Source organism: Musca domestica, unplaced genomic scaffold (genome assembly GCF_030504385.1).
Source record: "Musca domestica strain aabys unplaced genomic scaffold, Musca_domestica.polishedcontigs.V.1.1 2, whole genome shotgun sequence".
NCBI classification, from domain to species: Eukaryota; Metazoa; Arthropoda; class Insecta; order Diptera; family Muscidae; genus Musca; species Musca domestica.
This window is the reverse complement of record NW_026712249.1, coordinates 7,775,953-7,798,014: the sequence shown is the minus strand read 5'-3', so window position 1 is coordinate 7,798,014 and position 22,062 is coordinate 7,775,953. Positions and strand designations below refer to the sequence as shown.

The following is a 22,062-nucleotide window of genomic DNA, read 5'->3' as shown; positions in this document are numbered from 1 at the left end:
AAATTTTTTTAAATTGTTTCCAGTGGTAGGTATTTTTCTGACGCCGGGAAGCTATTTTTTTCTTGGAAATATTTGCGTCAGTGCTAGGTCAGGTGTGAAAATGGACACAGTGGTCCACTCTACCCAACAAAGTGTAAAAATTTTGAATAAATATAAGTCTCATAAAATGTGATGTAAGAATCCGATTGTCTTAAAATTTCCACACATCCCAATATTTTTATAAACTCAAGAACTGGTGTGAAGATGGAATATATCGGTCCACTCCTTCTGGTACCTCCCCCACAAACGGTCGAAATTTTGAATATCCATTGGCACAGCTGAATACAGGATCTGTTAAAAAAGGTAGAGATCGGACCATTCCTTCTGGTACCTCTCCCACAAAGGGTCAAAGTTTTGACTGATTTGGAATTCTGTTATCTTTTTGTTAAATAAAACAAAATATATATTAATGTGATTATTTTAGTTTTTATTATTGTTTTTATTATTTTTTGTTTCGTTTACTCCTAATTTCGTTTTGAATTTAGAATACATGTGCGAAGCAACTAAATGTTTTCTTTTTTTATCGCAAAAAGACAATAATTATTTTAGAATAACAAATATAAACTGGATTTTATCGTTTCATAATGGGTAATTGTGGGGTGTGTGTGTGTGGCTGGCTAGGTAGGTGAGTGTATGGATGATGTGTTTTGGGAAAAAGGAACAAGCTGTCCTGTACAGTTGTATCAATTTCTAGAGTGGTTTTGTTTTGAATACAAATTTAAAAAAAAAAAAAAAACAAATGTTAATGGCAAGATAATGAAAATAATATTACAATGACAATTGATAGTTCTACTATGGAGATTTTAAGATTTTTGGAATTTGGAGATTAATAGGTGTAGAGGAGTTATATGCTAACAGTTTTCTTTTTTCGTCTAAGTCTTTTTAAGTACTTTACAATTTTGTAAAAAAAAGAGAGAGATTAAAAAATGTGTCTAAATAATATGTTGAAATATTGCAGGAGAAAAATTAGGACCTAAGGGATGAAGAGTTACTGTTATGGATTGAGGGGAAGGGCGATGATTGGCATTTTGTTAGATTTGTAAAAAAAAGAGTTCTGCTTACAAAACAACTATTGGGTTTATTTATTATTCATGGCATTTTTGTGTTTGTGTTTTTTTTTTTTGTTAAATCGCCCTACCAACAACATTAAAATAATATTTGTTGTTGTTGGCGCACATTTTTGTTAGTTACTTGATTTTTGATTGACGACTTTTTTGTTGGGTTTTTATTATTAATTTTTTTTTAAGTAATAAATTCTAGTTTTTGTTTTGTTTTACTTCAGGTTAAAAATAAAATAAATATTTCAACAAATAAAATATTAATTAAAAAAATGTTATAATTTTTTGTTTTGTTTCTTGTTTGGACTACAAATACAATGTATTATATATAAACATAATAAATGTATACAAATATACATACATAGGTAATAATAATAATATTTATTTATCGCATACAGAGATAGAGAGAGAGCGCGGTGCAGCAAATTTTGTTTGTGTGGTGTCTATGTGGTATGGATTGGTATATATTATATAAATATATATTTATATATTAAAGAGAGTTTTTACTTTTTTTTACTTCTTATTAATTAGACGTTTCTTTAGTTGTTTGTCTCTGTCTGTGTGTGTGTTTTTTTAATAGAGTTTGGAAGAGTCTGTTTTAATTTCTATTTTTGTTAATTAAAAAAATATGCATAACTAACTGTTTGACTTGACTGACTGACTGACACGGATCTCAAGCATAGCAACAACACAACAGCATAACAAACATATATGCAACGAAAATGAAATGAAATCACGACGTAGGCCCCTCACCATCATCATCATCGTCGTTGGCCATCAATCAATTCAATGGCCATTGGCATTGTTGTGATGACTACTGCCATTGATTTTCGTAGTACCATTATTGCTGCTATCATCATCATCATCATTGGCATTATAACTACTGTGTGGCTGCTTTGGTGATGTATAAGATTTTGTTCCTGAATCCTCAATGTCAACCTTGCTAGGCGGCTGCGGCGACGTATCATTTATTTGAGACATACGTTCATATCCATACAATGGTCAAAGATCCTTTAAAAGAGCACTCTTGGCATTCTTTAACTTATCTAAACGCTTGATCAAATGATTATTTGACGTTTCCAGCTCCTCAAGTTTTTCCATGGCCTCTCGATTCTGAAAAAAAAAACCAAAAAAAAAGGATAAATAATTGAGCACTTTTTATTGCGTTTTGGGAATTGCTGGAAATAGCAAGGCAAAATTCGTTGGGCTTTGTTATTTTCAGATGCAAACTGAAAGGGTTTCAAAAGTATTATTGTCTGAAAAGGTACCAGAAGGAATAGTCCGATATCTACCATCTTTATAACAGATCTTGTGTTGATGGAAATATTGAGATTTGCCAAGTCTGGATGGAATCGGATGTTAATTTCGTGTTTTATGAGCTTCATAGTTATTTAAAATTTGGACCCTTTGTGGGGTGGTATCTTCTTGGAATGTTCCGATCTCTACCATCTTTATATCAGATCTTATGTCGATGGAAATATTGAGATTTGCCAAGTCTGAATGGTATTGGATATTAATTTCATGATTTATGAGCTTCATGAATATTGAAAATTTTTACCCTTTGTGGGGGGAGTTGCCAGAAGGAGGGGACCGAGGGGACAATCTTCACACCAGAGCTTGGTTTAATAAAAAATATTGTAATGTGTGTATTTGAAGAGAACCGGATGCTTATTTGAGATTTTATGATCGTTTTGGTTATTCAAAATTTTAACCCTTTGCGGGGGAGGTACCAGATGGAATCGTCCGATCTCTACCACCTTTATAACAGATCTTGTGTTGATGGAAATATTGAGATGTGCCAAGTCTGAATGTAATTTGATCGTTTTATGAGGTTCATGAATTTTCAAAATTTTGACCCTTTGTGGGGGATGTACCAGAAAGAGGGGACCGATATATTCCATCTTCGCACCAGACCTTGGATTAATAAAAATATTGTAATGTGTGAAATTTGATGAGAACCAGATGCTTATTTCGGATTTTATGATCATTTTGGTTATTCGAAAATTTGACCATTTGTGAGGGAGATACCAGAAAGAATTGTCCGATATCTATCATCTTGTCTCTATCGTGTTTTATGAGCTTCATGAATATTCAAAATGTTGAACCTTTGTGGGGGAGGTACCAGAAGGAGGGGACCGATATATTCCATCTTCACACCAAACCTTGGGTTAATAAAAATATTGTGATGTTTGTAATTTGAAGACAATCGGACTCTTACATTACATTTTATAAGAGTTATAATTATTCCAAATTTTGACCATTTGTGGGGGAGGTACTCTTACTTAACTCGCAACTTTCCAATGACGGCAAATGAACGCAATGCCTAAATAATCTTCTTTGTTTTTAACATTTACCTCTCTTTGCAGTTTCCTTCTCTCAATTTTCAGTTCAGCTTCTGCTTTCTCAGCTGCCTCGGCTGTACTCTTATATCGTATAACTTGAGTTTCGGAACGAGCTAAACTTGATTGTAGACTAGCGATTTCTTGTTCGGCCTTTTGCAGTTTATATTTGTAATCTAAGATTATTTTGTTGGCTTCCCCTGTAAAATTGAAAACATTCAACACATTAACAAATCCAAATGGAATAGCTCTACACAGCACACATACTCTGAGCTTCATAATCATCATCATCTGAACCCAATGGCCCGTTTAGAGAGTTTCCCCTACCCCGACCTTTGCCTTGACTTTTGTACGTTTCCAATTGCTCTTGCAATTGTTGTACTTCGGATTGTAACTGCTGTTTTTCTTCGGTGAATTTTTTAAGTCGTACATCTAAAAGAAGAAAAAAATGAAGCCAATGATAGGTATACAAAAAATGTTTAAAAATTTGCCAGGAAAATATACCTAAAGAACCCTGAACAGATCCTAACAATTGTGCATTTTCTACGCTGACTAGAGCACGTTTGGCATCTGTGCCATCCTCGTTTTCAACGGCCACAATGACAAGGCCTTGTTCCTCAATCAGTGTATCCCGTTCGTTTAGCTGACCCTGCACCAGTTTCAATTCTTCCGTTAATTTATCCAACGACCGTTTCAGGGCATTGCATTCACGTGATTTTTCTTTGAATTCACGCTGTAACTGGGCATACGATTCTTCGATATCTTCCAATTTGTCTTTTAACAACTGAATTTGATACGTCTGTGATGCACGCTCGTTATCCAACTGGGCATTTGCTATCATGGCCTTGCGAAATCGTTCCTCCACATCCTGAAAAAAGAAGAAAAAACATTCACATTAAGTATTTCTGTGATGAGTTTTAATTCATTGACGACAAAATTCGCTACCTTCAGTTCGTGGCGTATGTCTCTTAAACTGCGACCTTCCTCTTCGAGGGAATCTTCACTGCTGCGTCTTGAAGACATTGAGTTACCAACTCGTGAAGAGTTCAATAAGCCACTGATTGCCGGTGATGCACTGCCCATTCCCAGTCTTGTCCGAGACAATGGATCTATGCCCGATGCTGTGGTATGCAGATCGAATACCCGATCGGCATTTAACTCCTGTTGCTGTTGTTGCCTTTCCAGTTCTCGCATTCGAATTTCACGTGCCTCGGCACGGGCCTGTCTACGAGCCGCCAATCTTGCTTCAGCCTGCAAGAAAAAGAAATTAAAATAAAAAAATAGTTAAAAAAGATTGTATGGGGACATGAAAGGCAATAAATTATTTTTGAATCTCGCAGAGTTTGGAGAGGATTTATATACAAAATTTAGCATTTTTATACCCTCAGCCAAATGGCTAGAGAGGGTATATATCATTTGATACGGATACCCTAGGTCTCTTTGGACCAAATCCGTTTCAGGACATTTGGAGTCGATCTAGCCATGTCCGTCCGTCTGTCTGGTTGGTGCGCACGATAACTCTCTAAGGGAGTATCCGATTTGATCCAAACTTGGTACATCGTAATATTATTGTCAAACATAGATCGAGTTCGAAGATGGGCAATATCGGTCCACTCCTTCTGGTGCCTCTCCCACAAAAGAAAGTAATTTACTGCACAGAAAGAGATAATTCGATTTTGTTCCAACTTGGCAAATCCTAATTTTTGCATCAGTGCTAGGTCAAGTGCGAAGATGGACAAAATCGGTACATTCCATCAAGTACCTCCCCCACAAAGCGTTAAAATTTTGAATAATTATAACTCGTTTAAAATGTGATGTCCGATTGTCTTCAAATTGCATACATTACAATATTTTATTAGCCCAAGGTCTGGTGTGAAGATGGAATACATCGGTCCACACCTTCTGGTACCTCCCCCACAAAGGGTCAAAATTTTGAATGTCGATTTTTCTGATAACACAAGATCTGTTATAAAGATGGTAGAGGTCGGACCATTTCTTCTGGTACCTCCTCCACATACAGGGTGAGATGAAAAACTACTATTTTATCGAAACCTGCGTCGCAGTGTCCGCAAAATGGCTCGCTGAACATATCGCAATATTCCATTCGGCAAATATTGAAAAATGAGCTCGGGATAAAGCCATTGAAATTCCAAAAAGTGCAAGAACTTACATCGCAACAGGAAGAAAATTGAGTCAAAAGAGCTTAAGAGTTGCTTCGCTTGACCGAATGTGATGAATTGCCGAATTTGGTTTTCTCCAATGAGAAAACATTCGTGGTCGAGCAGTTTGTAAACAAACAAAATGGTCGTGTTTACTTGCCGAAGAGGTCAGCTGAAAATGTGCACCTTCGGTTGGCCACCAGAACTCAAGCGCCGGCCAGGGTGATGGTGTAGGCGGCCATAACAGCTGATGAACGCTCTCTGCTCGTATTAATCGACCGTGGCATCAGAATAAAGGCCGAATATTATCGCGAAAATATTCTGGAGAGTGGATTAAAGCCTTGGGCACGCAAACATTTTGGCCGCAGACCTTGGACATTCCAACAGGACTCGCCACCCAAGAATGGTTACAAAATGAGGTTCCTCGCTTCATTTCCAGCGCACAATGGCCACCAAAATCTCCAGATACCAATCCGATGGACTATTGTGTCTGGAGTATTTTGGAAAGCAAGGTTGGCACTAAAAATACCAAAGTAAGAACCAGATGTGCGTTCCAGGAGGCACGGGATCCATACACTCCTCTTTTCCATTCATTTTTTTACATAGGTTGCCTGAAAAAGTTCACATTTGGCATGGCAAAGACGCTAGCTGTATATATGTACATATACATCTGAAGTGAACTTTTATAACGTTTTACTGATAAAAACTAATGCAAACAAAACACACACACACATATCGAACTCGACGACGACGACGTTCGGAGCAAATTGCTTTTTGTAAAGTATGTGAAAATTGTATTCTGTACTGTGACAACATCTTTATCTTAAGTAAGCGTAAATTGCTTTGCGTTCTACTAATACGAATTGTTTATATTCGAATACAAATACAGTTGTTATACGTGATTTTTTGGAAATTAAAAACGAAAAACAAAAAATCGCAATAGCAGTACGAAATCGGTGGCAAATGAATAGTATGACTCAATGGTGGGACTCTTAGGGGCGAGCGAGAAAATATAGATAATAAAAACGTCGTCATGGTATGTGGGCAAGGGGATTTTTCTGCAGCAGGAGCTATATTTAGTTAATTAGCCTGTGACATATAAAGGAGTTCAAAGGAAGTGGTTCATTTTATTTCAGTTTTTATTATCTGAATACATTACCCCGTTCTAGAAATTTTAGACCGCACTTTATCCAAGTATTTTGACATAGACTCTTTATGAGCTTAATATATATTCTTGAAAATCACTCTAGCTTCCGATCGAAATGAATTAGTTTGATAAAAATGTACACAAATGTGAGTTAGATCTGAGTTATCAATATAGGTCTGAGTTTTAATATAGTCCCCCATAAACTTGTACCACCAGATATTCGTTTTGATGATTTGTGTCACACTTTTTACTGGAAATGGTTCATATCTGGAATTTGAAGTTCCTGATGGGTACTACAGCCTATGACAGAAAATTGCTGATGCAGGTCCACGTCTTCGTATAGATACATACAGTACCTCCCAACAACAATATCAGCAGAAATGGTTCGAAAAGTAAAGAAGTGACTTCATCGAAACCCGCGTGGTCAGTGGCCGAAAAATTGGTCGTGAGCTGAACATATCGCAATATTCCATTCGGTAAATATTGAAAAATGAGCTCGGGGTAAAGCCATTGAAATTCCAAAAAGTGCAAGAACTTACAAATGACTTAAAATGACCATGTTTACTTTCGGTTGGCCACCAGAACTTAAGCGCCGGCCATGGTGGTGGTGTGGACCGACATAACAGTCGATGTCCGTTCGTCCGTCTGTTTGGTTGGCTGGTGCGTACGATAACTCTCGAAGGGAGTATCCGATTTGAGCCAAACTTGGTACATCGTAATATTATTGTCAAACTTAGATCGAGTTCGGAGATGGGCAATATTGGTCCACTCCTTCTGGTACCTTCTTCTGGTACAAAATGTCGGCATCTTGAATATTGAATATTCATGGGTCAGAGTTCTGAATAACAAAAACAATCATAAATAAATATCCGGTTCTCTTCAAATTGCATACATTACAATATTTTTATTAATCCAAGGTCTGATGTGAAGATGGATTATATCGGTCCACTCCATCTGGTACCTCCCCCACAAAGGGTCAACATCTTGAATTTTCAAGAAGCTCATAAAACACGAAATTAACATCCAATACCATTCAGACTTGGCACACATTATCAATATTTCCATCAACACAAGATCTGTTATGAAAGTGGTAGAAATCGGACCATTTCCTCTGGTACCTCCACCACAAAGAGTTAAAATTTTTAATAACAAAAACGAATAAAATCGAAATAAGCATCCGGTTCTCTTCAAATTGTATATATCACAATATTTTTATAAACCCAAGGTCTGGTGTGAGGGCAGAATATATTGGTCCACCCCTGCTGGTACCTCCCCCATAAAGGCTTAATATTTTGAATATTCATGAAGCTCATAAAACACGAAATTAACATCCGATTCCATTCGGACTTGGCACATCCCAGTACTTCCATCAACACAAGATCTGTTATAAAGATGGTAGAGATCGGCCTAATTCTACTGGTACCTCCCCCAGAAAGAAAAGATCCAAAGATTTGAATAACAAAAATGATTACACAATCGGAAATAAGCATCGGGTTCTCTTCACGTTTTATACATCTCAACATTTTCGATAACACAAAATCTGTTTTTAGAATGGTAGAGATCGGACCACTCCTTCTGTTATTTCCCCCACAAAGGGTCAACATTTTGGATCACCAAAATTATCATAAAATACGAAATAAGCATCGGGTTCTCTTCAAATTTCGTACTTCCCATTATTTCTACTGACACAAGATCTGTTATGAAGATGGGATATATCGTTAATTTGAAAACAAATTTTTGTCGCATAGTTAAAACTGAAAATTAATGTTGTTGTGCTAAATACAAATACAAATCGATCTAGATTAGAGGCGACAATCCCTCTCCCTTCCAATAACATCCAATTTTTTATGAGTTCAGAATACATCATATCATAATAAGAATTAATTGAACTTCTTATAATTTCTTATTCGCAAAGAAAATTGCCCATCTTCACCCCACCATAAGGGCGGACTGCCTGTTAATGTGAATACAATTGGAAATTTATAAAAATTCTATTGTGTGCGTCAAAGAAAGAAAATTTAACAATGGATTTGCTTACAATATTATTTGCTTCGTCAAGAAATTGAACCAAAAGTCCATCGTCAATGTAATCGTCGGCATCGGCGGAACCGTTGTCATCATCAGCATCATTGTTACTTGACGTTGTGTTCTTCGCTGCAACGTTTGTTGAAGGGAGAATCGCTGAACTCGAGTCGTTGTCTGTCTGATGTGGCGTTGGCGTTGACATTTTCGTTGTTGGTTGGATGTTATTATGGTTGTTGTTGCCAGTGGTGGTGGCGGTGGCGGCATTGGTGTCTTCATTTGATTTCATATTTGCAACCATGTTGCTGCTAATTTTTTCTTTTACTTCTTCGTCTTCTTCGCACACTTCGTCGGTATTCTTAGTCAGCACCAATGGTGGTGGCGGTGACTCCCTTTTTTCTGTCGTCGTTGCTTCTGCTGTTGTTGTAGTTGTTGTTCCAGCCAGTTCGTGTTTATCACCGTCATTATCAATGAGTCCCGCTGATTTTGCTTGCGTTGTACTATCCACCTGTTCGTTATCAACAACTGGGGTAACATGTTCGCCGCCCTCGTCTTTTACCATTGTTTGTTCTTTAGCTTCCTCGCATTCTTCAATAGCCAAATCTTGGTCAATTTTGTGATCATCGCCATTTGCTGGAGTAAGGGGGGATGCAGTGGCTGCAGCAGCTGCCGTTGCTGCATCCAACTCGGCCAAATCACTGGCACAAAAATCAAACTCCTCGATGACTTCATCGTTTACATTTTTTTTCTCATTGACATCGTTGTTATTTTTGTTGTTACTGCCATTATCGTTGTTGTTATTGTTGTTGCTGGTTGTATTACAATTGTTGTTTTTAGTTGATTTGTGTTGCAGTTTTGCCTTCAAACTTTTCTTATTAATCACTTTTTTACTTTTTTGATTTGTTTTACTATTCGCTTTTGTACCGCCACCGCCAGGGTTGTCATTGGATGGGGCTTGATTTGACGGTTGTTGTTGTTGTTTCCCCGACATACCTATTTCCAAAGGGGATTTCTACTAATTTGCTGATATTTTTCAAATGGATAATTATTTGCTTTTTTCGTTTCTGGCTTCTTTACTTTTTCACTTCTTCTACACACGCGTTTTCTTTTTTGGCTACGTAATCACACTTTAAGTCGCTCTGATCCGCACATTAATTTACATACATTTTGTTCGTATGTCTGTCTATTCGGGGGGTTATGGATATGTGGAAATAAACAAACGTAGGAATTGAATTGACAAAACAAATTCAAATAAACTCGCTTTTGCTGGATATATTTCAGATAGAAGCACGGATTGTTTTATTCACTTTTGGGCCACAATTTGTGTGCAGGCGGTGCGCGCTTACTCATGACTGACTTTGTCGTCCGCTAACTGACAGCCTGAGTGAGTGATCCAAACGATCAAGCAGTTAATACAACTAAAACCGGCTCTCTTCAAGGGCCATAAAAACCACAGAGAGAGACCCACAAATTATGTGTGGTAGACGTACCTACTCTCCATGGTTTTGCCTTTTGAGACAAAAATATAAATATTAATTGCCAAGAGAAACACACACTCCCTCCAACAACAATAATATCTATACATTTCTCTTTATACCTGCATGTGTAGGCTGGTTGCTGGATTTACTTATTTTTATCAACTTCTACAAAAAAAGTTAACCATATCTCCCAAAGAGTAGATCTCTTTTCCACTCTATCTCCGTTGACAAAGAATTTAAAACTCATTCTCTTTTATTAAAGAGAATATCAAAAATAACATTGCGAGACATGGAAAATCAAATGATTTAATCTATAAATTTTAATCGTTTTCTTTTATTTTACTAAGAATATAAAAACGAAATTGATTGTTGAACTCAATAATTTATTGTTTTGAAGATAACAACTGCAATTTATGGCAACGGGTAAATCGCAATTTAAACCAGTTAGGAAGAATTCAACGTTGGATTAGCAAAAAGTTGCATTACTAAGTTAAGGACATTTTAACTAACATATACTAATAATATTACTTTACTTACACTTCAAATAAATCCTCCTAAATCAGGTTAACCCTATTTTAAAATCAACATGTCATTGGAAGTAAGCATACTTACCACACTACCACCAAGAGCCAAAAAAAATAAATATTAAATACAAATTGTTCTAGTTCTTTTCGAGACATATATATTTTTTATACCCTCAGCCATATGGCCACAGAGGGTATATATGATTTGATAGGGCCAAAACGTGCCTCATCGAAATAACGGTTTTAGACCCTAGGTCTCTTTGGACCAATTGAGACGATCTAACGATGTCCGTCTGGCTGTTTGCCTGGCGGGCTGGTGCGCACGATAACTCTCGAAGGGAGTATCCGATTTGATCCAATCTTGGTACATCATAATATTATTGTCAAACTTAGATCGAGTTCGGAGATAGACAATATCGGTCCACTCCTTCTGGTACCTGCCACACAAATTGTCAACATTTAATAAAAATATGTATATCGGGCCGAGTTCCACGAAATGGAAACATACATCCGAAATTATTATAATTTGGGCTGATATTATCCAATTTTTTGCACAATAAACCTGAAATCGCAATAAGGATATATATTCTAGCCAAATCTGAGACGATCTCGATAAAATTTGGCAAAGCTATTTTCGAGCACTATAAGATATCTGGTACCAAATATCATTGTTGTGAAGTGCATGTGAGGGACTTAAAACCCCAATTTGGATGAAACATACATATGAGAGCTATAGCTATATCTGAACCTATTTTCATCAAATTTGATGTGCTTGCTTTTAGGCTGAATTAGGTTGGATGTGCCAAAATTCAGGTCATTTGGACTGATATTTGCCATTTGGTGCACTACTAATCCGAAATCGGTTGAATATATATATTAGAGTGCTCAGAGCATTTAAATGTGAATACATCTTTTGTGTCTCGTACCATCGCTGGTTACCGTGATACTGGTAGCGTAGCCCGACGTCAAGAAAGTGGACGGACGAAGAAAACAGCAACATCAGCAGAAATGGTTCGAAAAGTAAAGAAACGACTTGATCGATACCCGCGTCGCAGTGGCCGAAAAATGGCTCGTTAGCTAAACATATCGCAATATTCCATTCGGCAAATATTGAAAAATGATCCCGGGGTTAAGCTATTGAAATTCCAAAAAGTGCAAGAACTTACACAGCAACGGAAAGAAAATAGACTCAAAAGAGTTAAAGAGTTGCTTCGCTTGGCCGAAAGTGATGAACTGCCGAATTTGGTTTTCTCCGATGAGTAAACATTCCTTGTCCAGCAGTTTGTAAACAAACTGGTCGAGTTTACTTGCCAAAGAGTTCAGCTGAAAATGTGCAGCTTCGGTAGGCCACCAGAACTCAAGCACCGGCCATGGTTATGGTGTGGGCCGCCATAATAGCCGATGGTCGCTCTCCGCTCGAATTAATCGATCGTGGCATCAGAACAAATGCCGAATATTATCGCGAAAATATTCCGGAGGGTGTATTATAACATTTGATTTGCATTCAAAAATTATTCAAAAATCTACCTTGAATATAAAGCGATATATTGCAATTAGTTTTGATTAGGGTAAGGACCCTTATTCTTTAAATAATTTAATTGAAGCCAATTACTTTTTTAAACTCCAATTAAGGAAGTATGATGTTCAAGTAAAAGCTGCACGCACCACCCAAAATAGTTATAAAATGAGGTTCTTCGCTTTATTTCCAGCGCACAATGGCCACCAAAATCTCCGGAGACCAATCCGATGGACTATTGTGACGGGAGTGTTTTGGACAGCAAGGTCGGCACTAAAAAATACCAAAGTGTCGATCACCTCAAGCAAGCGCTTTGCCTCAAGCAAGCGCTTTGGACCAAAATACCACAGATCAAAATTCGGGCTGTCTAAAGATCATAATTCGTGCCAAAGGTGACCATTTCGAAGAAATCTAAACTTACTCTAAAATTTGATGCTTTTATTCAATAAAATCTAAAAAAGTAAAAATTATGGCGTTTGACTTTGTTGCAATTTTTTATCTAACCCTGATATGGGGGCCATACGAAGAAATGGGTCTGCATAAGTAATTTGTTGTCATAGGTTGCAGGGCCCATTAAGATAAGATCTTCAAATACGAAATTTGAAACAATTCCGGAAAATAATGTAGTTTAAATGATCAAAATCCGATTATTGGGATGGACCGTTATATGGGGGCTATACGAAAACGTGGACCGACATGGCCCATTCACTAAATTTGCCTCCTGGCAAAATACACATGTGTGCAAAAGTTTAGCCTTCTATCTCAATTTGTTCGTGATTACAACAGACAGACACACAATCGACTTGGACATTTACGCTGATCAGGAATGTATATACTTTTTTTGGTCTGATATGGGTATTTCGAGGATTTAAAAACGGAATGACAAAGTTAATATACCCTCCAGAGTATGGCGGAGGGTATAAAATTACATTTTGGATATTTAGGATCAGTTTAAGGTTTGTTGAATGTAATAACACTTATTTTCTAATGTTATTTTCTAAACTAAAATATTTAAACGTATAAAAAATTATATTTACCTCTTTAGCAATTTGATCTAATGCCTGATCCTCGGCATTTACCCGAGAATTAACACGGCGCCGTCCAACGGCACTCGAGCTATCCATTGTTGTTGAAATATTGATTGTTGATGGATTAACTTTGCGGCGGCCTTTTCACTTTTATTTAAAGCTTTAGCTCCAAGTCAGGCAGATAGATTTCAATTCTACGAATTAGTCGTTGATAGATATAATGTTTTTGTTGTTATTATATTTTGCCAAAACGTTGAAGGATCGCAAGCAACATACATAGAAACAAACTAACACACAATGAGAAGAGACACAGGTTTTTTGGTAACGATTGTTGTTTTCGGTTTTTGTTTTTTTTTTTGGTGTTGGCCGTTTTGTGAACTCCTCAATAGCGTTTGGTTTTTTTTTTGTCGTTAATATGTTTGTATGATTTATTGGCTGATTGGAGACTTTTTGCACGATTTCTCACTGGCACTTACTGTTGTGTTCTTTTTTTCATTTATTAGTTATAGAGAATATATTTTCAACCTTATTTGGATGTTGTTTCGTATTTCTACAACAATGCAATTGTATTGTCATTCGACAGGCAGTAGCAGCCAATATGGTTGGCTTCATCGATTCTATGGAACATAAAAATTACAAAATATGGAATATATCATCGAGTTTTACTGATGATGATGTCGGTGATGACTTGTTTCATGTCCGCATACACGCAAGAAGAAGAACAATACAACAACAATACCACATTTATGCGCAGCAAACAGCCTTAGTTTTCATTTGCATACATTTTTCTTCTAGTCAATCGATTCCTACAAAGAAGGCACACATGTTCATTTACTTTTATTTATTTTCTTAATTTGAGAATTAAGTTACTACTACTACTTGTTCTTGGCAAGCTGTTTCATTGTTTTTTCTTTTCGTTGTTTGCCGTACATTTGCTGCACTATATCTTTTTTTTTTGTCTTCTCTTCTCCTTTTTTGCTTTGCAAGGGTAGGGTGGGTTCAATAGATTTGAGATTTTGTGACAGCCAGCCGAATCGAAATCAACACCTTCGCTTTTTTCTTTCTTCCGTTGCCTTTCCCGTACGTCCCTCCCTAATTGATGGTCTTCTTTTTTTTCGTTTTGCTATTGGCAGTTGACTATATATTTTCTAATACGGACCACGTCCTGTGAATTGTTATTGTTTTTATTATCTATCTTGCCATACAATTGGAAAAAACAATAGAATCAGAGCAGTACACACATTGCATTCTTAAATTTCATTTGTAAAAAATCATGTCAATTCTTTTTCTTCTTTTTTTGCACTCTCTCTCACATAAAAATTTTCTCTGTGTGTAAAAATTGTCAAAGGGAATGTGGGATTTATTTAAACGCTTAACGGCAGAAGCGAGATTATGTATCCGGTATGAATTAAATAAATATTATTACGGAATTTTTAAGACATTATTCTTGGAATTTAATTTATTTAATGCATTTAATTATTCTTTTCTTTCTCTGTTCACTAAAAAATTCACGCTCTTAGGGATATGCAAGTCGACTTTGGGCCACTTGATTAATCGAGCAAAAACTCAATGTCGGTTTTTTGGTAGACAATCGAAAATCGATGTTTGGTTGTTATCGATTTGTTGTTATCAAAGTATTTAATTTATGACATGTTTACATTCTCGAATTTTGTAATAAAAAAACCTATGTATCAAGTTTACCTTATACGCAATACGATGTGGGCGTCAAAAGTAGAGTGCATTTTTATATACAAAATACATTTATTTTCGAAACTACATTTAAATACAAATCTTCGTGTGTATATTATTTGACGTATACGCTATGGAATTGAAATTTAGTATCGAGTGGATTTTGTAAATCTAAACGTACTTTTAACCCTTAACTAATCACAATGAATTTAACATTGGAAAACATACAATAATGGTCTGTTCCAGAACTGATCAGAACAGACCAATTTAAACTAGGTTTGTTCCAGAACTGCAAGAATGTAGGAGTTTTTACTACGACAACGGATTTTCCCTTCGTGATGTCGTAGGAGATTGCAAAACTAGTAGATTCTTGCAGATACTGGAACGGAGCAAATGTATTGTGATTAGTGAATTATCGAGGTTTACCTCAATAACGTAGCGTATGTAGACCAATTATATACAAAACTTGTGTTCCAGAACCTCCAATATAGTACTGTATTGTACTAGAGTGCGAAAACCTAGCTACTCTTGCGGCGAATTGAAGAAGAAACCAAAAGAATCTACTAGTGTTGCATTTTTTATATCATATAATGAAATCGGTTATCGTAGTGAGCAATTTTACATTCTTACAATTCTGGAACAGACCGTTAATTGCGGAGCGCTCCATTATTTTTTTTCTAGTTTTGCTAAGAAATAATCTGTTCCAGAACTACAAGAATGTTGAAGTTTTTACTGCGATAACCCATTTACCCTTTATGATATCGAAATAAAATGAAAAAGTAGTAGATTCTTGCAAATTCTGGAACACAGGGTTGTATTTCAGAAGTTTTACGAAACAGCTTTATGTCTTTATCATATCATGTAATGTTCCGGACTTTAAAGGGAACAAAATGAGTTTATTTAAGTTTCTGAAAAAAATCAAAACAAACAAAGAACAAAACTATTATAAAAGTCTCCATTCGAAGTTAAGCTATTGCTTTTTTCCAGAACCTGAATTCCATTTGACGTATTGACATTGCACTTCAAATTATCATCGATATCTGACAGTTTGATTTCTAATTGTAATCGATAGAACACTGTATATCGCAAAGAAGTCGACTTGTAGATCTCTACAGAGAAAAAAAGAAAAAAACAAACCTATAGAAATCAACTCCAAAAATAACGTAGCATAATAAAGAAACATCGCAAAAATAAGAATTTAACCTCTTCCCCCCGAAAGAGAAACAAGTACTACTAATAAGGATACATCATAAATTGCAAATCACTACTTAATAATGGCCAAGAAAACATACGATCTTTTGTTTAAACTGTTGCTAATCGGCGATTCAGGTGTTGGAAAAACTTGTATACTGTTCCGATTCTCTGACGATGCGTTCACCTCCACATTTATATCGACCATTGGTAAGTTGAGTTGCAACGCAAGCCGGCTTAAGTCCAAGTTCCAATGTACTACAACCATCGAAGGTTGACCACCACCAGCCGGTGTTCTCTTGACATTTTCATGGAGTAGATTAGGAAAAAAGGCATCTATCTACCTACTTAAAAGGGCGTGGTGTTACGAACAAAAAGGAAGCATCGAAATTATTGTGTATTTGAGGGAAAAAATTGCTAAGTTATTAATGTCTACATGGGTGTCACATTCTCCGTCTTTTTTTCGCTTGTCGTCATTACTCCCTTTGTCCTGTTATTTTTGACATCTATTTGTCATATCCCACCATATATACAGAGAACGAACGTACAATATGACATTGTATATACCTACTTGCATGCATATATCTTTGTTGGTGGAACACACACAAAACCCCCTCCTTGTTCTTCCTTTTGCACGCATTTGTTGTTCTATTTTTGTTCATTGTCTCATGGGATGGATGGATGGATGTATGGGAGCGGGGTGTAGATAGATGGACATTGCTCCACAAGTAGAATGGATCAACATCGTAGTTAATTAATTACATAAAAAATGACGCATTCGATGTTTTAATAAACTATCTAGAACCTGGGGTTGCCAGGTTTTTGATTTTTTTCTTCTTTCCCATTTTTTAGTGTGTAAATATTTTAATTAAACAAATTCAGCTGATTGATAAAGTTGAATAAATAGAACAAACATTGCGTATACCACGGTATATGTACATACATACAAACCTGGGAGAAAAGCGAACAAGTGTATGGGGAAGTCTTTTTTCGAATTAATAAAAGTCATAGGTTTTAAATTAGTTTTTTTTAGGGGGGTATTGAAAACAACTTAAAAACAAGTATTTTATATATTTTATTATTATTCGTAATGAACAAATAAACAACGATTCTATCTCTCTGTTATCATGTCTTTGCAGGAATTGATTTTAAAATAAAAACCGTTGAACTCAGGGGCAAAAAAATCAAATTGCAAATATGGGATACTGCGGGACAGGAACGTTTCCATACCATCACTACATCATATTATCGAGGCGCAATGGGCATAATGTTAGTATATGATATAACGAATGAAAAGAGTTTTGAAAACATAGTCAAATGGCTAAGAAATATAGACGAGGTAAGCAAAATATCTACCTTAAGCTTGACATATCATATTGCATTGTTGTCAATTTTTTGTTTTTGTATATTTATAGCATGCAAATGAGGACGTGGAAAAAATGATTTTGGGCAACAAATGCGATATGACAGATAAACGTGTTGTTAGTAAAGAACGCGGAGAAGCGGTAAGTTCTTATTGTATGACTATTAACCATTGATATAAAATTAATCACATTTTAGTCATCGTTTAAAAAAAAAAAAGCGTATCGGTATACGCAAGCAGAAATTCCTTATCAACATTTTTGTTCTTGAAAAATTTGCCGACACAGCGTCTAAGTACATATAACATTCAAGAAGCAAATACAGAAATATTTTGTAGAAAAAAACAAAAAGAATTAGTTAGCGTTTAGGAATGTGCATCCTCAGAGAATGTCACTGTTTTTTGTGGAAAGTACCAGAATTAATTTTAAACTCTAATGGAATATAGTCATAGGTGTGATTTGGAACACGTTATATTGAAAATTTTGCCGGAAAGAATTGACAAACTTCAATACAATACAATTTTTTTTTTATTAAAAAACGTTTTTGATTTTCAAAAAAAAAAAAAAAAAAAATTAAAAATTAACTAATTATAAAATTTGTTCTTTAAAAAAAAAATAAAGGAATCCCAGATTTTCTGCAGACCGAAATTGATTTGAAAAAAAAAATAAATTTTAACTTTTTGCTGGAATAGAAAAATGCGGCAAAAATTCTCGATTTTTAAACAAATCAAAGATTTTCTGAATTTTCTAATTTTTTTTATTGAAAACAAGTTAGAATATATCACTCGTTTTTGCTGACAGATGTATACCCTCAGCCAATGTTCGATTATTTCAAAAAAATTGACTTTTGTTATGATTATTCAAATTGTCGATCCTCTATGAAATAGGTTACGAAGGAATGGATTAATATTGACCATTTCGTGTCGGTCCTGAATACATATGATATAAATATTGCGACGTGGTTTGGACTATACTGTTTACTTCCTTCACTTTATATGAAATATGTGATAATTTTTAGAAAATGTTATAGTAGACAGAAGTTTTCCATTTTCATGATTCATCTAATGTGGCGTTTCCACTGCACTTGATTCGCTCTCTATTCGTTGTTTGACCCTTAACTATGAAAAAACTACTTTATTCTTCACACAAAATTTCCTGAGCGAACACTCATATTTGTACGTTGTTCAAATCAAATCACTCTCAGAACAACGAAAAAATATGTCCCATCCCTAACAAATGAGAGCATTTATCGAAAAAATAAATTATGACATTTAAAAATTAAAAATAGAAAAATTTAATGAAATTTAAAAAATTTTTGGGAAGACTGAAATTTATGAATGAAAACTACAATGTCGAATGGCGTATGTACATTCAAACGAAAGTTAATTTAGTTTTCTCTCTTATTCGAGGTACGCATTTGGTCCACGAGTTCAAATTTACACAGGAAACTGCAAACAAAAGAGGCAATATTTTCAAAAAGTTTCTATCGGCAGAAAAAATGTTTGACAAGTGTCTCTCCAGCAGAATTTAAAAATGGAAAAACACAAAAATATTTTCAAAATGTCAACATTTACACAAAAAGTTAAAAACCTGAATGAAAATTGTAAAATTAATTATATAATAAATCTTTGGGAGGAAAACAATAATTTCTTCTATTCATATTAGTAAGAATTTCATGTATTTTCGTATAAATTCCTATTAAAATCATCAAACAAAATTTTTGAAAAAATGAATTGTTTTACTATGAATTACGAATCGTGCCGTATGAACGGGTTAATTCGTGTACCTAATTCTGAGAGCGAACAACGTTGTTCGGTTTCCAATGGAAACATGCTATAATACATTAACAATTTTGGTATTGGCAAAATTTTAAGAAAATCGAGGATTTGTATCCAATTTATGGGAAATAATAATAAATTCCATATTCACCTCAGGTTTATGGTTGGGAGAAATATTTAGATGTAGCAAGTTGTAAAGAACCCCAGAATTGTTTCGCAAGTTATGACAGATAAAAGTATTGAAAATTGTGACCATTTGTGGAGGGGGTACCCGAAGGGGTTCGCAGATATATATCATCTTCACAACAGATATTGTATTAGCAAAAATGTTTGTATGTGTGAAATTTTAAGAGATTTGGATGCTTATTTCGCTTTCTTTAAGCGTTTTGTTTTTTAAAATCTTGAACCCAATGTGGGGCACGTAGCAAAAGAAATGGTCCAATCCCTACCATCTTTATAACACATCTTGTGTTCATGGAAATATTGAGATGTATCAAGTCTGGAATGGAAACGGTTGTTAATTTCGCATTTTATGAGCTTTATGGATACTCAAAATATTGAGCCTTTGTGGCGGAGGTACCATAAGAAGTGGACCGATATATTTCAACTTCACACCACACCTTCGGTTAATAAAAATATTGTAATGTGTGTAATTTGAATAGAAAACGGATGCTTATTTGGGATTTTATCATCGTTTTGGTTATTCAAAATGTTAACCCTTTGTGGTGGAGGTACCAGATGAAATGGTCCGATCTCTACCATCTTTATAACAGATCTTGTGTTGATGGGAATATTGAGATGTGCCAAGTCTATCGGATCTTAATTTTGTGTTTTATGATGTTCAAAATGTCGATCTTTTGTGGGGGAGGTACCAGAAAGGGTTAACGGATATATTTCATCTTAGCACCAGATCTTGAGTTTATAAAAATATTGGAATGTGTGAAATTTTAAGGCAATCGGATTGTTACATCACATTTTATAACAATTATAAATATTCAAAATTTTGAACCTTTGTGGGACAAGCACTTGATGGAGTAGACTGATATTATCCATTTTTGCATCTGACCGAGAACTGAGGCAAATATTAGGATTTGCAAAGTTGGAGCCAAATCGGCTAATCATTTCTCTTTCTGTGTAAAAATTTGTTTTTTGAAAATTTCGACCTTCTGTGGGCGAGGTACCAGAAGTAGTAGACCAATATATTCCATTTTAAAACCAGACCTTGGCTTAATAAAAATATTGGTGTGTGTGAAATTTGAAGACAATCGGACTCTTACATCACACTGTATAAGAGTTGTAATTATTCAAAATTTTGACCCTTCGTGGGGGAGGTACCAGAAGGAGTGGACTGATATTGTCCATTTTCACACCTGACCTAGAACTGACGCAAATATTAGGATTTGCAAAGTTGTAGCTAAATCGGATTATCCTTTTTCTTTCTGGGCAGAAAATTATGTTCTTTGAATTATTGACACTTTGTGGAGGAGGTACCAGAAAATAATTGATTGATTTTAAGGACAAGTCCAGTGAAACTCAGATTTTTTTATTTTCGAAAAAATATTTTGGGAATATAGAGTATTAAATATCGTCTCATTACACTTTTGTGCAACATTAAAAACAATTCCAATAATGAACTCCACTTTTCTTTTTTTGCAGATTGCCCGAGAGCATGGTATACGTTTCAAGGAAACATCAGCCAAATCAAATATCAACATTGAAAGTGCATTCTGCGAACTAGCCGAAGCAATTCTGGACAAAACAGCCGGACGAGAATCTGCCGAGAATCCCGAGAGAGTGGTAATTGATCGCAGGAACAATGAAAAAGCCCCAGCCTATAAGAGCTGTTGTTCTTAAAAACAAACGTTTGGTTACTGTTTTGCTGCTGCTGTCCCAATGCCAATACTACTGCTGCTTCGAATGACTTTGCTCCAATTGTTATATAAAGTGTGTGCGTACCGTTTGGCAGTTGGCACAGTTGAAACAAACCAAATAAAGACACTCTTCTTGCTAACAACAACTTTTACTACCAACAAACCAAGTATTTGATAAGCGACGACGATGATAATGATGATCTGCATACAAAAACAAACCACTGCTACTATGGCACATTACAAAAACAAAACAAAAAATTAATACAAAACCACAAGAAATCAACCAACAAATCATTCGTCATTACATACTTAACACTATCCCTACGAACATAAAAGTAATTAAGAGAAATATGCATAATTTATATACACCAATTTTTAGTTAAAATACAAAATTGCTTTTATAAGAAAGAAAAAACAACAAAAAACAACAACACACTAAATGCAATTGTTTTGAATTTCGAATGGTAATCGGATTTGGGTAAATTTAGGTAAATTAAATGAAATTCATGTAAAGGAGGCAGTATGAAAAAAAATCGATGATTTAAGTTTTTCCAAAATCAAAACTTGGCGATTAGATTTTTTTGGAATATCTTTGAGAATATAATTGTGGACTTTTTAAATATATTTTTGCAAAGACTCAATATATTGGGTTTTATACCCTCCAGGGAGGGAGGGTACATGAAGATTGTCATTTGTAATTTTATAACAAAGTGTATATATTTATGATCAGTGTAAAATTCCAATCCCTCACTTTGGCGGAGGATATCAAAAGTTCGCTACTATTTTTTCTAGTTTTTTTTTTAATATCACAGGCTTTCGGATCGGCGTCTTGGTGTTTACTGTAGAAAATTTCTTAAAATAT

General features: G+C 35.2%; 2 protein-coding genes across 4 annotated transcripts; one reads left to right on the top strand and one right to left on the bottom strand.

Moving 5' to 3' along the window:
• Positions 1-762: 762 nt before the first annotated feature.
• On the bottom strand, positions 763-14,860 carry LOC101888945 (leucine-rich repeat flightless-interacting protein 2). 3 transcript variants are annotated; one of them, XM_059121759.1, is made up of 7 exons: positions 14,737-14,860; positions 13,320-13,927; positions 4,382-4,687; positions 3,941-4,304; positions 3,704-3,868; positions 3,452-3,636; positions 763-2,210 (listed from the first exon to the last, which is right to left on the bottom strand). In XM_059121759.1, exons 2-7 carry the CDS (start codon positions 13,404-13,406, stop codon positions 2,100-2,102), a joined length of 1,218 nt encoding a protein of 405 aa, XP_058977742.1. In that variant the 5' UTR covers positions 13,407-13,927; positions 14,737-14,860; the 3' UTR covers positions 763-2,099. The 3 variants fall into 3 exon arrangements, with proteins under 3 accessions (XP_058977742.1, XP_005182837.1, XP_005182836.1); XM_005182780.4 differs by having other exon boundaries at positions 13,320-14,852; XM_005182779.4 differs by lacking the exons at positions 13,320-13,927; positions 14,737-14,860 and adding an exon at positions 8,781-10,163.
• A 1,229-nt stretch (positions 14,861-16,089) lies between these two features.
• On the top strand, positions 16,090-21,640 carry LOC101888766 (ras-related protein Rab-10). Its single transcript, XM_005182778.4, has 4 exons — positions 16,090-16,400; positions 17,330-17,529; positions 17,606-17,695; positions 20,986-21,640. The coding sequence occupies exons 1-4, from the start codon at positions 16,274-16,276 to the stop codon at positions 21,181-21,183; spliced, it is 615 nt and encodes a 204-aa protein (XP_005182835.1). The 5' UTR covers positions 16,090-16,273; the 3' UTR covers positions 21,184-21,640.
• Positions 21,641-22,062: the final 422 nt, after the last annotated feature.

Bases quoted from the DNA above. Each gene is read 5' to 3' on its own strand.
- LOC101888945 (XM_005182779.4), bottom strand. From the start codon at position 9,755: ATGTCGGGGAAACAACAACAACAACCGTCAAATCAAGCCCCATCCAAT. The intron at 3,869-3,940 runs GTATATTTTCCT...TTCTTCTTTTAG, and splicing joins ATCTGTTCAGGGTTCTTTAG to ATGTACGACTTAAAAAATTC. The intron at 2,211-3,451 runs GTAAATGTTAAA...TTTTTTTTTCAG, and splicing joins GAAGGAAACTGCAAAGAGAG to AATCGAGAGGCCATGGAAAA.
- LOC101888766 (XM_005182778.4), top strand. From the start codon at position 16,274: ATGGCCAAGAAAACATACGATCTTTTGTTTAAACTGTTGCTAATCGGC. The intron at 17,530-17,605 runs GTAAGCAAAATA...GTATATTTATAG, and splicing joins GGCTAAGAAATATAGACGAG to CATGCAAATGAGGACGTGGA. The intron at 17,696-20,985 runs GTAAGTTCTTAT...CTTTTTTTGCAG, and splicing joins GTAAAGAACGCGGAGAAGCG to ATTGCCCGAGAGCATGGTAT.